The 17,253-nt window shown below is 49.2% G+C and overlaps 1 protein-coding gene across 5 annotated transcripts in view; it reads left to right on the top strand.

Annotated features, from left to right (window-relative positions):
• bsna (bassoon presynaptic cytomatrix protein a) overlaps positions 1-17,253 on the top strand; it is a 211,151-nt gene that overhangs the window by 177,632 nt on the left and 16,266 nt on the right. For 3 of the 5 annotated variants that reach the window (XM_020051925.3, XM_029124075.2, XM_020051924.3), the window contains 5 exons: positions 428-895; positions 1,478-8,101; positions 10,165-12,601; positions 13,135-13,964; positions 15,227-15,332. In XM_020051925.3, the coding sequence (XP_019907484.3) occupies positions 428-895; positions 1,478-8,101; positions 10,165-12,601; positions 13,135-13,964; positions 15,227-15,332 (10,465 nt within the window). The remainder of the gene's footprint in view (positions 1-427; positions 896-1,477; positions 8,102-10,164; positions 12,602-13,134; positions 13,965-15,226; positions 15,333-17,253) is intronic. The other 2 variants (XM_020051929.3, XM_020051926.3) reach the window with 2 other exon arrangements.

The following is a 17,253-nucleotide window of genomic DNA, read 5'->3' as shown; positions in this document are numbered from 1 at the left end:
CTGTTGCTTTCTTATTAATCCACAGAATCACAGTGGCGATGTACTAATAGCAATCATATTATGTATTTCATTTTTAAAGCTTTATTCTCTCACCAAAGATGCCTGCACAAATGATATAACATTTTGTATTACATTTTAAATACAATTTACATTCTAAGCTCAATCAAACATTGCTACATACAGGTGTCCAGAACATGAATAACTCAGTCTTCATTTGTGACATAAATCTTAACATTGGCAGGAAGTATGTTCCAGAGCTGTAGTGCCACACCACTGAAACCTGTGAAAACCATACCTTTTATTCTGCTGTACTGTACATGGAATTTGGAAGTGATGTTCTACTACAATGCCACTTGTATGTAACTTTTCCCATCTTTTTCTTTCTGATTTTTATGAAACACCTGATCAAATTGCTTTTGTTTTGCAGAAGAAGGAATGGCTCTGTCTGAACTGCCAGACCCTGCGTCTGATGTCAGGAGGACTTGGAGACCCAACTCCTGTTCCTCATCCATCTCCAAAACACCAACCAATGGGATCTCCACGCCACCAGGCACCGGCCAGTCAGCAGCCAACTCAGCAGCCATCCTTCCAGAAATCAACCAATCAGCAGCAGCAAGGGCCAAGACAGATGCAGCCGCAGCAGCAGAAGCATCAGACAGGTCAAGGAAATGGACCTTTCAACCCGACTGCAGCAAAGCAACCTGGGGAAACAAAGGCCCCTATACAGCCTACACCTACACCAGCCAACGAGCCTCCGAAACCACTCAAGGCCATAGAAGACACTTCGCCAAAACCAGAGGAGGTGGTGGAAACTGCCATAGACACAAAGACAACTCAGAAGAAGGGAGAGTCAATCACACCGATAAAAGACCTAAAGAAGTCAAGACATTATGATGTAAGTCACCTTGTAGTTGTCCTAGAAGGGGTTTTGATAAGCTGATAATGCTTAGTTGTTTGTATAGGAAATCAAGATGTGCACTGGAGGATATTAAATAGATTATGTTTGGGGGAATGTGTCAATAGTTTGTAGCCAATATTTGAAAAAAATATTTCCTCTTGTACTTTTCCTCTTCTTCTGTACCTTGTTATTGACGTCTAGAACATTGTGCTGAGGACATAGGCACCAGCCACAGTACAGAAGGACTTACTCCACACAGAGAAAATTTATGTTTTTTCTCTCCCTCCATTTTAGCTGTCGCTCTTCTTGAAATATGATGCTTTACAATTGGTGCCACCATGAATATGGAAATCCATCAAGACCTTAGTAGTACTGAATTAGTGCTGATGTGAATTCAAAATGAAAGTGCTCCACTCTAAATCTCTCTGTTCTCTAATGTTTGCTGTGAGTATGGGTGGACTAATATGAGGAGCAAAACATTGCAAATACAATTGCATTAGATCCTTTCAGGTATTTTTATAAAATAGTTTCCCTAGTCTGATGTATTGTTTTTGGCTGATTTCTTATGTTCACTCTTAGGAGACCAAGAACAGCCCTCAGGACCTGTCACGGAGCCCACAGAGCCTGAGCGATACAGGCTACTCCTCAGACGGCATCTCCAGCTCCCATAGTGAGATTACTGGGCTCATCCATGAGGAGGAAATGAAATTGAGCGAGAGGGGCATTAGTGGACATGGTAGCCCCCCCAGTCCCTCTGAGATCACCAAGCTGGAGAGCTCCATGAGGACCCTGCTGGAGTCCAAGACCCTGCCAGCAGAGGAAAGAGAACGTGACAGAGGCCGGGGCAGACATCACCGAGAGCCGAGGCCCCGGTCGCTGTCCATCACCCCCGAGGCATATGACTCTGACGAGGAGCTAGAAGACATTGTGGAAGAGGAGGAGGACATGGGGGACTGGGAGTCCAAACGGGAGCACAAGATCAGCGCCGCTCCCAAGGAGGAGAAGAAAGTGTCAGAGCCGGAGCCAATGACCGATGAGGAATTCATGAGGAGGCAGATCATGGAAATGAGTGCTGAAGAGGACAACGAAGATGAGGAGGAAATGGAGGAGGACGATGAGGAGGACGAAGGCTATGGCTACCAAAAACCGAAAAAGGCACACAAGCACATCTCAGAGAAACGGCGCCTCTCTCACCAGTCCAGCAGCTTTGAGGAGGAGACCAAAAGTTCTAGCGACATCTACAAAGGTTCTGCGGAGGAAGGTGAGGAGGGTGGCCTAGGGGGCCTACGTCGTTTCAAAACGATTGAGCTCAACAACACAAACAGCTACAGCCGCGACATGGAGCTCAACAATGAAAATGACCTCAGTCTGGACAGAGAGCCAGAACTGGAGATGGAGAGCCTGACAGGATCTCCTGAGGAGCGTTCCAGGGGTGAGTACTCTTCCCCCTTGCCAGCCACCACCTCCAGCTACAACTCTGGCACGTCCCCAACATCCATCTCCTCTATGGAGGACGACAGTGACAGCAGCCCCAGCCGCAGACAAAGATTGGAAGATGCCAAGCAGCAGAGGAAAGCCCGCCACCGCTCCCACGGACCCCTGCTTCCGACCATCGAAGACTCCTCAGAGGAGGACGAGCTGAGGGAAGAGGAGGAGCTGCTGCGGGAGCAAGAGAAGATGAGAGACCTGGAGCAACAGAGGATACGCAGCACAGCTAGGAAGACTAAAAGAGATAAGGAGGAGCTGAGAGCCCAGCGACGAAGGGAGAGGTCCAAGACGCCCCCTAGTAACCTCTCTCCCATCGAGGACGCCTCCCCTACTGAGGAGCTGCGACAGGCTGCAGAGATGGAGGAGCTTCACAGATCCTCTGCCTCAGAATACTCCCCACAGAGCCTTGATTCAGAGGCTGAGGGATACGAGTCCAAACTATACAAGTCTGGCAGCGAGTATAACCTGCCCACGTTCATGTCTCTCTACTCTCCGACTGAGAAGTCGTCAACAACCACAACCTCCACTGCTCCCTCCAGCAGCAAACCCCTGAAGAGTGCAGAAGAGGTATATGAGGAAATGATGAGGAAAGCAGAGTTGCTTCAGAAACAACAGAAACAGCAACAGCAGCAGCAACAAGGGAGACATATTAGCGCATACAAGGACACAAATGGCCAACAATATGAGGAGGAATACGAGTACGAGCAGGTTGAGACAAGTTATGAAAATGAGGCAGCAGAGACAGGAGACATCTACGAAGAGATCCGTCAGACCTCCCAGAACATCACTAAGATGCATCAGTCATCAGCCCTGGAGTTACAGCAGCAGGCAGATGAACAGGAGGAAATAGATGACAGCACCTTTCCAGATAAGCAGCTTTTAGATACTGGGTCAGCCTTCGCTAAGCTGCTTGAGCAGACCAATGATCTCTTGACTCCTGGCACCAGCCCCACTCAGCTCTGTGCACCTGTGTCATTCTCTGAGAGTGGAGGAAGGATCCCTGATGTACGGGTGACACAACATTACTTAAAAGATGGCCATAAAGCCGGGATGAAGAACCAAAAGGGTAGAAATGGCATTACTCCAGTGGCGGCTGCCACTACGATAGCTGCCTACGGGGTTTTTTCCCGGGATGCAGTGACAATCTCCCAGACCAGCGTTACTCAAACGATGACGACCACCCCATCCACAATGTATGGTCGTCAAACTGGAGGTCCCACCACTTCAACAACAACCGTCTCAAATGTGTGCAGCAAGATAGCAGAGATAACACAGGCCTACAGCCAGAGAGAGGTTGTTGCAAGGAGGGTGGGGGAGAACCGAGGGGTCCAAGTCAGAGACAGTGCAACATCTTCAGAGCATGTCACTGAGCCCCGCTCCCCAAAGATGTACTCCCCAAAGATGTACTACAAGTGCTCCAGCCCATCTCTTTCCCCCTCCACCTCACCCACTGAGAGCCCAAGTCGATCCCCTTCCAGGAGGGCAGAGATCTCCACCCAGACTTTCAGCTCAGGCATAGGGCCTCCGTCGGTTGGCCCTGGAGCCACCTCCCCAGTGATGGCCCAGGGGACCCAAACATCACACAGGGCTGTATCTCCACGTCTCTTCAGACAGCAGTCCTCCCAAGATGCCCCCTACATTGGCACTGAGCCCACAAGCCCAGCCAAACCTATGACGGTCACCACGGCAACCTCACCTTTATCCTCACCCACCAGATTTAGCCGACAATCGACATTTGACAGCTACTCTCCACAGGCCAGTCCACCAGACACGCCTCCGTACCAACAATCTCCACACCACAGCTTCTATAGGACACTAAAGGTGGAGAAGGTCAATGTTGGCACCAGCATGGTCACTACAGCTAGTACTTACAGCCGTGGGTCCATGTCTATGGATAATATCTCTCTCTGCAGGATCTCCACTGTCCCTGGGACCTTGAGAGTGGAGCAGGGCCAGATGATTCATGGTGGGAGCGTGGTGGATCTAAGAACATTAGACCTGCGAACAGCTACCAAGCCAGCACCAATCATCATGACTGACCACGGGATGGATCTCACATCTTTGGCCACAGAAACACGCAAATACACCGGCGGGCCTGAGGGAAGCCATCCCTCCACCATCATCCAGCCACTCATCATGAACCTTAACACCCAACAACACCCCCACGTGATGGTATCAACAGCAACCACGGTTAGTGTCACAGTGGCCGCTTCCATGTTCATATCACAGCCTCAACAGCCTATGGTCTATGGGGACCCTCTGCAAAACAGAATGGACCTGGGCCAGGGCATGGGCTCAGCCATGTGCCTGTCACAGAACAAACCACCGCCCACTGACCCATCCATCCCCAAGATTGACGCTAAACTAGAGGACCTAAGCATCCAGCAGAAGCAGTTAATGGAGCAGCAGCAGAAGCTTCAACAGCAGCAGCAGCTCTTGGAGCAGCAGCTGCAGCAACACCATCAGATGCAGCAGCAGTCTTCCCAAGCTCGATACAATCTGCCAGGTCAGTTGACTCTGCTCAAAAAGGACCTGATGGTCAGCCAAACCAGCAATGCCCCAGTCGTGGTCAGTGCTATATCACCTGCCGTCGCCCCTGACATTTATGGCACTGGAGTTCCTCTGGAGCTGAAGAGCAAACCAACACCAGCAGGTGTAATGAACCTGGCTGGAGGTGGGCCTCATGGTATGATTGTCCAGATGGATGGAGCCCCACAGGGAGGATCAGTGACCCAGCTTGTGAAGACAGAAGAAGGCCAGGATGCCATGGACCTAACAGGGGGTCAGATCAAAGCTGACAACCAACCAGCCTGCTGTGATGTAGTTTACCACTTACCATTCGGAGGGAGTTGTGTTGGTGGTCCGTTCTCAAAGAAGTCAAATGTTGATGAGAAAGTGGCCCCTCAAGAGCCAAGACCACCTTCAGCACCACCACTCTCCTACGAGTCGGACCAGGAAGGTCAGTATCAGGACTTTTCTATGGATGGGCGTAAAGCATACACACTACCATTCCCTGGGCGGCTACAGCCATCAATGTCTGACACAAACCTAGCAGAGGTTGGACTCCAGTCCTACCACTCCAAGATAGACCAACACATCCAGGCCTCTGGAGAGCTCGCTGTGGACCTTAGCACCATGAAACACGCCTACGAGGGAAGCTTCCTGGGACTGGGCATGCAGTATGGGTCCTACACTGACCTACGTCATGGGGGTGACATCACTGCTACAGCCCTGCCAATACGCCGATTCAACTCTCTCTCAAACATCAGTTCAGACTATGGCTACTCACCCAGAGACCTTGCTAACTTCCAGGAGTCAAACCTGGCCCAGTACAGTGCCACAACTGCCAGAGAAATCAGCCGAATGTGTGCCGCCCTCAACTCAATGGACCGCTATGGCAGCAACCCAGAGCTTTTGCAGTACGGTGTTGGAAGAGGAACAGGTCCAGCTGGCAGACTTAACTCTATGAGACAAAATATGCTCTATGGGCCTGATGGGAAGCCAATCTCTCAGACCCAAGCGCTCACCAACATGATCAATGCCAGGCAAGCCAGCCTGAGAGCCATGTACCCGTCTGCCATAAGGTCTGCTGATGGAATGACCTACTCCACCATCAACACACCCATTGCGTCCACCTTGCCAATCACTACCCAGCCTGCTTCAGTGCTGCGCCCACTACTGAGGGGAGTGTTCAGGTCTTTACCCACCGCCAACATGACACCTGTGCCTCTGGCAAGTCTCACCAGGATGCCCTTGAACCCTCGGATGCCTATGTCTGGTCAGACCCCATACCGTTACCCAGCGCCCAACATTTTGGCATTCACTACGACACCACCTGCGAGCATGCCTGCCTCTATCACCACCACCCAGGATGCCCCAGTCTATTTAGGGAAGCCCTCTATGAAATCAGGTGCATCTGATCCATCATCTCAACCTTCCGTTACCCATACTTCAGCACCTGTCACTTTGCAAACAGAGCCCCAACAGCAGCCCATGAACCTGACCCAGGCTCACCTTCACACTCAAGGCCCAGGACAACCCCAGGTCCAGCCTCAGAATCAGCCCCCAGTCCAGCCTCAACACATGCAACCTCACTCCCACCCTCAGGGCCATCCTCCACCCCAGAGCCAGCCTTCTTCAGCTCATAGTTACCCACCAACACAGAGCTATGCTGGGCCCCAAATCAACACACAGCCCCCTCCACCTGGCCCACCCTCCAGTGGCCCTATCAAGCTGGAGATGGAGACAGAGGAGGAGAGGATGCATCGCCAACAGGAGCAGCTGCTGCAAATGGAGAGGGAGCGCGTGGAGCTGGAAAAGCTGCGTCAGCTGCGTCTTCAGGAGGAGCTTGAAAGGGAACGCATGGAGCTGCAGCGGCACCGTGAAAAGGAGCAAATGCTGGTGCACAGGGAGATCCAGGAGCTGCAGAGCATCAAGGAGCAGGTCCTACAACAGCAGCAGGCTGAAAGGGAGAATCAACTAGTGATGCAGAAAGAGCAGCTGGCCCAGCAGAAAGCCCAGCTTGACCAGATCCAGTCGTTGCAGCAGCAGCTTCAGCAGCAGCTCGAGGAGCAGAAGAGGCAGAAGACTGCTGCAGCTGCTGCAGCCGCTCAGGTTGACCAGAACGGCCAAACTCTTCTGCCCTATTCAGACCAAGTGGGCTTTAGGTCCCTACCCAACTCTGCCTCGGACATGTGTCTAAGAAAAAGTGAAGAGCAGGCAGAAGCTAGGACTAACATGAGGAGGCAGAACTCCACCTCCATGCCACGGCTAAGGGATGGAATTGAGGGTGAGAGCATCCAGCTTTATGGAGCACGGAGGATTGTGGACAGCTGCGTCCAGACTGACGAAGAGGATGGAGAAGAGAGGTACATCATGTCCCGGCGCAGACGCAACAGGCGCAGTGTAGACTGCAGTGTCCAGACTGACGATGATGAGGAAAAAGTTGAGTGGGAGCAACCGGTGAGGCGCAGACGTTCTCGCTTTTCTAAACATTCAGATGCCGGGGCTGAAAACAAGGCAGACGCAACCTCCAAGACATCTTCCTCGACCTGCATTGCAATCCAGACCATCCGAGACTGCTCCTGCCAGACCGAAACAGACCAGCTGGTGAAGGTGTCCCCTGCCATTCACGTCACCATGCCAGACCCAAACAAAGTTGAGATTGTGCACTACATCTCAGGTCCTGAGAGGACCCAAAAAGGCCAAAGCCTAGCATGCCAAACAGAAGTTGAAGCCCAGTCTCAAGGCGTGGTTGTGCCACAGCTCAGTGTGCCCACAACTGTCAGCCCCTACTCCACGGGAATCCAGTTGGTGGGCTCTGCTGACCCTCGTCAGCAGCAGAACAGGAGGAGGCCAGATCCCCTGGAGATCAGTTACCAGACACAGCCTATGAATCATCTCCACAATGAGTCCCTCTCAAGCCTGATTCGTCAGCCACCTAAGTCCCCCCAGGTTCTCTATTCCCCAGTTTCCCCCGTCTCTCCTCACCGCCTGCTGGAGACATCCCTCTCCAGTGGTGGGCTGAATAAGGCCCACGTCACCCCCCAGCAGAAAGCCTACACAGCAGAGTCGCCCCAGCGCCACCCCAGCATGCCCCGGCCCATTAAGAACACACAGAGGTCCATGTCCGACCCCAAACCCCTAAGCCCCACCACTGACGAACACACCAAGGCCAGGCTAAACCTATACCAACAGCAAGCTCTTCATAGCCAGGTAGGTCAAAAGTTAAATCCTTTGATCTTCAATAGCTATTTCTGTACACATGCCTAAGACTGAAAGACAGCCAAGTGACTCTCAATGTATAAGCACATGGACAGTCTTTCTTTTTTACAGTTAAGCATCTTTTCTACTGTAGTAGTATCAAATTCACAGCCAAATATTGAAATACAGCCCCTGTAAACCGATTGCATTAACATGCTAACTATGCGATACAAGACACATTCAACCCAAAATACATTTTAGTTACCTTTGACACTGTGATAGGTATGTAGTATATGTATTGATATCATATATTGAATGTTGTTTTTTGGACTTTCATGTTCTTAAAATTCTACGAAAAGCGCAATAAACTATTGTTATTATTATTTTATAAATATGTTGGGCTATCCAAATGCACACCTCCTTATGTGAACACAATACCAAATTATCTTTGTTTTCACATTTTAAATTCAGAAATGTGTCCTTGCTTAAATTTGTGGATTACATGGAATCCCAAATACTTCTGTGGGCAGGGGATAAACTGATATAAATTGACAAGTGGGAGTGGCCTACTTTCTACTTTCCAGTTGTATCTAAAATGTTTGACTGCTGGCCAGCTCCCCAAGGTCTCCTTTTGACCATATGTGCAGAAGTTCAACTCCTGATGGCTCCCGCAAAAATGTACCCATCTGTAGGTGATAGAGATTTTGCAATTACATTTTACATTTTCATAATTTAATAGATGCTCTTATTCAGAGCGACTTCCAGTCAGTGATTTCATGAGCTAGATGAGACAACCAATATCACAAACAAATGGATTTGTAGATCAGTTCTTGTATGTATGTAATGATGAAATTAAGGATATCTTTTTAATCTAATTTCAAAACTGGATTTTTATATTCTATTTTAATTGAAAGACAAAATGACAGACATGAAGTTGGTTCAATTGAGGACTTCAAGGCAAGAAAGGAGTGGACATAAACATATTTCATACCCTACACATAAATTATATTAGAATTTCTAAAGAGAGGTTAATGATTATTAAATATTTACTGAGTTTATATCGAATGTCTGCTGTAGAGTCATATATATGAAAAGGGAATTGCTAAGAACTGTTAAGTTCTCCAACCTTTCTTGGAACTATCAGAACGAAACTGTGAAATAATTATTACACACACACACAAAGTTGTTGCAAGGCTGAGAATGCAAAAATACAGTGAAACGTTTGTATATATTTTCAAATATAGACAGTTGAACTGCTTTCCCTGCTATGAAACTAATAATATTTTAAGTCAGATAATATACTCTGTCTTTTGAAAGTATTCCCACATTTTCACTTCCTACACATGAAGTTGTGTTATAGACTTAGTTGATATCAGTCTACGCACAATACCAAATAATAACTACGCAAAAACACATTTGTGGCAGATTTATAAAAAAAAAATAACTGAAATATCACATAAAAGTAAGTATTCCGAAACCTGCCGTGACACATTTTTTACTTAATTGGAGTCCACCTGTGTCAAATTAAATGGATTGGACATTATTTAAAAAGGCACACCAAGAGTCTTCCTAGGTCACCTGTCTCAGCTGGCCGTCTGCAGAGATGGGACACCCCGCCAGAAGGAATCAGACCTATTTCTGGAGAAAATATGGCATTTCTTATCTCCTGGCTAATTCCATTCCTGTGGTGAAGCATGATGATGTGTGCATCATGCTATCGGGATGCAATAGCGGCAATGACTGGGAGACTGGTCAGTTTGAAGAAAGGATGAAGCACAATACAGAACGTCCAGAGTGCACAGGACCACAGACTGGGACAAGGATTTGTCTTTCACCATAACAACAACCTGAAGCACACAGCCAGAATAACACTGGAGTGTCTGATTTTCCATGAGTGGCCTTGCCAAGTCCGAACATACTTTCTATGTGTCAAGCTTCAGTTAATTACTTTATTGGGTTTCTTTGTGGTAGAGGCATCTTAAAAAATTTGCAAATGTATTTTTTTTATCTTCCTCTGTTATGTAAACTCTAACCCTAACACATGCTCTCACTACCCTGTCCCCTTGTCACTGCAGCTTGCTGCCCTGCAACAGAGTGCACTACGGAAGGTGAAGAGGACCCTGCCCAGCCCCCCTCCAGAGGAGAGCCACCATCCCATCGTCACCCCGGCCCTCCCCCAGATGTACATGCCCTCAGTGCCCTCCCTGAGGGCCGGGACCAGGCCAGGTCTGGCAGCCAAAGCCAGCCTGCTGAAGGACCTCACACACGAGCTGAAGGCCGTAGAGCAGGAGTCCACCAAGCTCCGCAAGCAGCAGCAGGAGCTGGAGGAAGAGGAGAAAGAGATTGATGCCAAGCTACGCTACCTAGAACTGGGCATTCATCAGCGCAAGGAGACCCTGGTGAAAGAGAGAGAGAGAAGGGATATGGCGTACCTGCGCTGTATGGGCGACCCGCGAGATTACATGTCAGATAGTGAGCTGAATAACCTGCGTCTGGCGGCTGCTGTAGCGTCCTACGAGAGCAATGGGGTTCTGACCAGACCCAGCACAGCGCCACTGAGCCAGTTCAGCAGCAGCGACCTAAATACAGCCGCTCAGTTCCCTCCCACCTCCTCCTTTGTGTCTTACCAGTCCTACCAATCCCAGAGCCAGCCAGCTCCAGCACCACAGCCCGGCACCCCTTACCAGACAGCCGCCTTCAACCAGCCCCCGTACCCCTCAGTTTCCCAGGCAGCAGCTCTACCCCAGCCTACCCCCCTGCAGACCCAGCATCCTCCCCCATCCTACCAGACCCAGGGGTCCTTCACCTCCCATGCCTTTCCCCAGGGCCAGCCACCCTACCCCACAGACCCGGGGATGCACCCACTGCCCCAGCACCAGCCAAGCCACCCAGGCTTCCAGTCTGCCCAGCCTGGCCAACCTCCCTACCCCACCCACACTTCTCCATACCCCAGCCAGGTGTCCTATCCAGCAGGCCCTGGCCAGGCGCCTCCCTACCAGCCCCAGGCAGACATCCTCACTGTTCACCAGAGACCAAGACAGACGTCGCTGGCTGACCTGGAGCACAAGATTCCCACTAACTATGAGATCATAAGCAACCCCACTGTAGTGGTGACCACCACGGCCCAAGACACCATCTACTCCTCTTCCAGTGGAGCACCCCCATACGGTCAGTATACTGGTGGTACCACCATGGCCAACACCTACGGTCCCTACTCCCCGGCAGTCTCCAATACATTTGGCCAGTACACCACGACAGTAGCCAGCACATATGGGCAGCAGTACACTTCCACCCCAGCCAGTACGTACGGCCAGTACACCACCACCACTGCCAACACCTACGGCTACACCACCACCACAGCCAGCTCCTACGGCCAGTACACCTCCACGGTGGCCAACAGCTACGGCCACGTTGCCCCATCCGACCGTCTCCACTCGGTTGACAGCCCCTCTACCTACACCCAGGATGGACTCTACGGCCCCTCTGGCCTAGAGCAGAATGTCCCGAGGAACTACGTAACGTGCGACGACATCAGCGAGTTGACCAAGGAGGGCCTTGGTGGCACGGCGGACATGCACCGGAGCGACGGCCACGCTGGACGCTACGCGGGGGAGAGCGGCCCGGCGAGAGGAGGGAGCTCCTACGGCAGGCTCGAGGATGAGATGACCAGGGAGGAAGACCTGTACGACCATCACGGCAGGGGTAAGAGCAGCTACCACCCGCGAGGGTCAGACACACATGGACGAGTAGTGGGCGGCAGCGGCAGAGCTAGTATGGGTGGGGGATCCTACTATTACTGCGATGACTACACCAGACAAGGCACTCAGCGCGCCGGGGTCCAGAAGCATGCCTCCAAGAGCTTGGCTCCAGCCGTCATGTCCTCCAAGCGCAGCAAGCACCGCAAGCAGGGTGTGGAGCAGAAGATCTCCAAGTTCTCCCCCATCGAGGAGGCGCGTGACGTGGAGGCTGACCTGGCCTCCTACGCCATGAGTACGTCGGGTGGCTGCGGCTTGGTATCACGGGCCAGGAAGCTACAGGACGACATGAGCTACGGCCTGAGGAAGAGTGCCTACGAGCAGAAGAGATACTCCTACCCCGAGGAGGACGAGCGCATGTACTACACATCAGGGCGGTCGCGCTCTACAGGCTACGGCATGGATAAGATCTCGTCCAGGGACTATGCCGGCTACCGCAGCCGCTCCTACGAGAGAGATGGGGACAGGGAGCGCTCAGCCTACAGGGCGGGCTATAGCCGGGGCAGACCCCCCATGCGCTCCCAGTATTCCATGGAAGAGAGCCCGCTCAGCCCTATGGGAGTTCACGTGCGCGCTTCCTCTTTGGGCCCAGAGCTGTACGACAGCCGTTGTAGTCAGTATTATGGCCAGTATGGCTCCAGCCACTCCCTGCCTGACGTTCAGGACCACATGAAAGACTTGCCCCGGACACACGTCTACAAACCAGACGATTCTTACATTATAGACGATATGCATTGTGCTGTTTCGGACAGCGAAGGTAAATGGGTGCTGAATGCCAGTCTCAACTCACGTACAGACAACCCCCACCTACCCAAAGAGGCCAGATGAGAGAAAGAGAGAGAGCGAGAGAGAGTCATTGCATGCTGTTCTGGTGGTGCGTCTTGAGGTCTATGCTGGCAGCTCTCGTCCCAACCTGATGAGTGACTGCTGTCTGTGCTGTGCCCCCATGCCAAATCTGCATGCCACCACTTCACTTAGTTCCTTACTTTTCCTTACTTGAATTGCATGTTTGTCCAAGGTGCATATATTTTTTTCACACACTGCCGTGGTCTTGCTAAAGTGATGTCTTGTTCACTTGTGATTAACGTGTTTTCAGATGTTTTTACATGTGTTTTCTTTTGTATGTTTATAGTGTGTTTATATTCATACTGTGCATGACTTTTCTAGTTTTTTCCTTTCCTCTGTTTTGTTTCCTCTTTCCCGTTCTTCTTTTGCGTGGCCTCTCAGTCTGCATGCCTCTGTCGCCGTCGGACTTGGAGATTGACTGTGATCTGCTCTTGGTTTCCAAAGCTTACCATCTTGGCCAGGAAGAGACGGACTGGTTTGAGAAGCCCAGGGACATGCGCTCCAGCTCACGCCACTATGGCAGCAGTGGCCACTCTTCCACTGGCCGCAGCCGCCATGTTAAGCACACCTACCATGACTACGACGAACCTCCAGAAGAGGACCTGTGGCCCCAGGACGAGTATGGCCACACCCGCCAATCCTCCTCCTCACGAGACCACCGCCACCATGGTAGCAGTAGCTCCGGAAGACATTCCTCGTCACGTCACTCAGAGGAGCCCCGCGCCTCCCGCACTTCCAAGGGCCACCCCAAAGACCCGTCTATTCGCCATGACTCCCGTCAGATATCTTCGTCGGGGAAGAGAGGCGATTCCCGCTCCCAGAGTGGGTATCACTCATCAGACTACTCTAGAGACCCGTCGGGCCACCACCACACCCAGGGCCGCTCCTCCAAGTCCTCATCCTCTCATGATGGGCGGACGTCCTCCAGGAAGCAACAAGACCTCCAGGGTCAAGCACTGTCTTCCAGGGGCCAGGGCAGCTCTAGTCGTGGGCAGGGCTCTGCCAGTGGGCCTTCAGGTTCCAGGGGACAGGGTCTGCATGGGCTGCAGGCCGGTCAGGATGGGCTGCAGGCAGGTCAGCGCACCCAGCTGCAACAACAGCCCCAGACCTTAGCAGCACGACAGACAGGCAACACTCCTGCAGGCACCACCCCTGGGGGCCAGCCGCCAGCCCAAGCCCAGCAGGGTCTACAAGCCAAGCCTGGACAGCTTGGTCCTGGTCAGGCCAGTCGCCAGTCTCAGGCAGGCCCACTGGGGCAACTGCCACCAACTGCAGTGAGTACAGGATTATGACTTAATATATTACAAGTGAGGTTACTATCAGTGACACAGGATTATTTAAATCTACCATCCAGCATATGAATTATAATGAGAGTCACTGTAAATGTATGTAGTTGATTATTTCACGCGTTGAGAGTGGCACATCTCCCGCTCATCTCTATCTGTCCTCTGTCTCCATTCTATTGTTCCTGTCTCTCCTACCCACTTTTATCTCTCTTCTAGTTTTATCTCACACCCTTTATCTTCTATCCCTCTTTCTTTTTCTACCCCTCACTCCCTTTCTCTTCTTCCCCATTCCTCTATATCTCTATCCTACCCTCCTATCTTTTTCTCTCTCTTTTCATCTATTCCTCACCACCCCCACTCTCTGTCTCTGTGATAAGGCCTAGCACATCATTCTGAACATTTTTATTTAAATGTGTGTGAAACCCAGTATGCAGACCTTATCTAGTGTTGTGATGAGCACTGTGGCTGCATATAGTGACAGCGTAACAGCCTCTGTCTAATCCATTCAGATGGAGATTCATCCCCAAAAATGTATCCCACAGCAAATCATTTTCCATTTACAATTTGTTTGTTTTATCTCTTAACAACCGACCATGGTGACAATATACAGTTATATAAAAACATTAGGCAAGTTTATTCAGTTATAGGTTTCCATAGGATAACATTAGTGTAGTGACTGATTAAATATTCTTTATTGCGTAAGGTTATTATTAGTGTGCACACTGAGGTATGTTTTTGAAATATGGTTCCAAGCTTTAAATGTAAATGAAGTTTACGTAAATCATATAAATCCAATCACAGTCATCCTGTGCCATGAGCTGTCATAGCTCCTGTTCTGCCTAAATGGCCCATTGAGTGATTAAAAAGAATTGATTAAAATGATTAATTGAGAAATGTACTTAATGAAATGAATGGCATTCATTTGCTGGGTAAATTTCATTAAAACTAAATGGGAATTTGTTTTGGCAAATGTCCACAATGGGAATGATGTTCAGCAAAATGTCACACTTGATACAAAATATTTCCAGTTTGTCCATCAAGATTTATGCTGAGAGTGTGCAACTGGTTGTAGTCCACTGATATCTGATATTGCTAACATTCATGATTAAGCAACAGTCTTCCAAGTGGGAAAATACAATAGAGGTCACCACAATATGAAGCTAATCTTGAGTGCACCAGAACACCATTAATAGTTTACAGTATGTTGGCTGACCTTTATCCTTGTGCATTCTCATTCTCTCTTCCTTTAGGGACCTAACGCAAACAACCCCCCTGTGACTGCCATAGGGGCTAAAGCTGTCATAGGAGGGGCAGCCCAAGCTGCAAAAACACCTCAACCTCCACTTACAGGAATAGGTAAACATCCCTGTCTGCACTGTCCTCAAGCTCCACCCACTGATCATTCACTCAGAGTAATAACTCTCTGAAGAGACACAATACTCTCCAAAGAGAAAGATAGTACTCTCCAAAGAGACAGACAGACCGATACACACAGTTACATAATCAGGTATAACTGGTGTCCTGTTTAATCCCCAGGATTAATCCCTAGAAGGCCTTGGGAAGTTGTTGGATAATCCTCACTCAGGAAACACAGAGGGAAGGTTCATTTTGGTGTCCCGGTTCAAATGTTTCACATCAAGCAAAAATAATACTTGGCTATAGTTGGAAAACATGCACATAATTTTTTCCCTGTCAAAAATTTATTTTGCTTTGGGCAACACGGCTAAATGGTTAGCTAGCTTTATTGTTAATTTTTTTTAACTATTGAAATGTTTTCATTAACTGAAGTCTGATTTCCATAGAAGAGCAAGCTAAACATACAGTTTATGCTCAACATACCGTTGTGCTCAAAAGTTTGCATACCCTTGGAGAATTGGTAATATACAGTGGATATAAAGAGTCTATACACTCATGTTAAAATGCCTGGTTCTTGTGATGTAAAAAATGAGACTAAGATAAATCATGTCAGAACTTACTCCACCTTTAATGTGACCTATAATGTGAACAATTCAATTAAAAATAAATAAATAAAAAAAAGCAGCCTGTATTTCTCCCGAGGTTATCTGTGAGTTTATATTGTATCCCGAACAATTGTTCTGGCAATTTTAGCTGAAATCTTTCATGGTCTACCTGACCTTGGCTTGGTATCAAGAGATCCCAGAATTGTCCACTTCCTAATAAGTACTCAAACAGTACTGACTGGCATTTGCAAGGCTTTGGGTATCTTTTCATATCCTTTTCCATCTTTATAAAGTTCCATTACCTTGTTACGCAGGTCTTTTGACAATTCTTTTCTGCTCCCAGTTGCTCAGTATCTAGCCTGCTCAGTGCATCCATGTGAGAGCTAACAAACTCATTGACTATTTATACACAGACACTAATCGCAATTTAAAAAGCCACATGTGTGAGAAATTCACCTTTAATGGCCATTTTCACCTGTGTGTGTCACCTTGTGTGTCTGTAACAAGGCCAAACATTCAAGGGTATGTAAACTTTTGATCAGGGCCACTTGGGTGATTTCTGTTATCATTATGATTTAAAAAGGAGCCAGACACCTATGTGATAATGAATGGCTTCATAAGATTTTTTTTTCATATGATTCTGCAGTCATATTTTCAAAATCAATTCCAAGAATTCACAAGTTCTGCCAGGGTATGCAAACTTATGAGCACAACATTCTATAATCAATTTTAGTAGTGTTTTTGGACAAAGACACAATTGGTGTTCCATCTCTATAGTGTTCTGTGGACCAAATTAGTTTCATTTTTTAAGTTAACAATGTGGAGGAGGAGGGGTCCACATCGAGAGGGGTCAGCTGAGGTGGCTTGGGCATCTGTTTCGGATGCCTCCGGAACGCCTTCCTGGGAAGGTGTTCCGGTCCCGTCCCACCGGGAGGAGACCCCGGGGAAGACCTAGGACACGCTGGAGGGACTATGTCTCCCAGCTGGCCTGGGAACGCCTCAGTGTCTCCCCGGAAGAGCTGGAGGAAGTGTCTAGGGAGAGGGAAGTCTGGGCATCTCTGCTTAGACTGCTGCCCCCGCGACCCGGCCACGGATAAGCGGAAGATGATGGATGGATGGAAGTTTACAATGAAATGTACTGTACTAGCTGGTGATGTAGTCAAGCCAGTCAGTTGAAATATTAAGCAAATAGGAATAAATAGGGTTAAGTATGCTGTTAATCAGTGCAGCAGACATTGTTTTCCACCCAAAGATAGGTAAATAGCTGCTGTAGAAAGTTAGAAATTAGCTGGGCTAACTAAAATGTATTTTGGGAA

This window comes from Esox lucius, chromosome 12, assembly GCF_011004845.1.
Source record: "Esox lucius isolate fEsoLuc1 chromosome 12, fEsoLuc1.pri, whole genome shotgun sequence".
Lineage (NCBI taxonomy): Eukaryota > Metazoa > Chordata > Actinopteri > Esociformes > Esocidae > Esox > Esox lucius.
The sequence above is the reverse complement of the archived record's forward strand: the minus strand, read 5'-3'. Positions and strand labels throughout refer to the sequence as shown.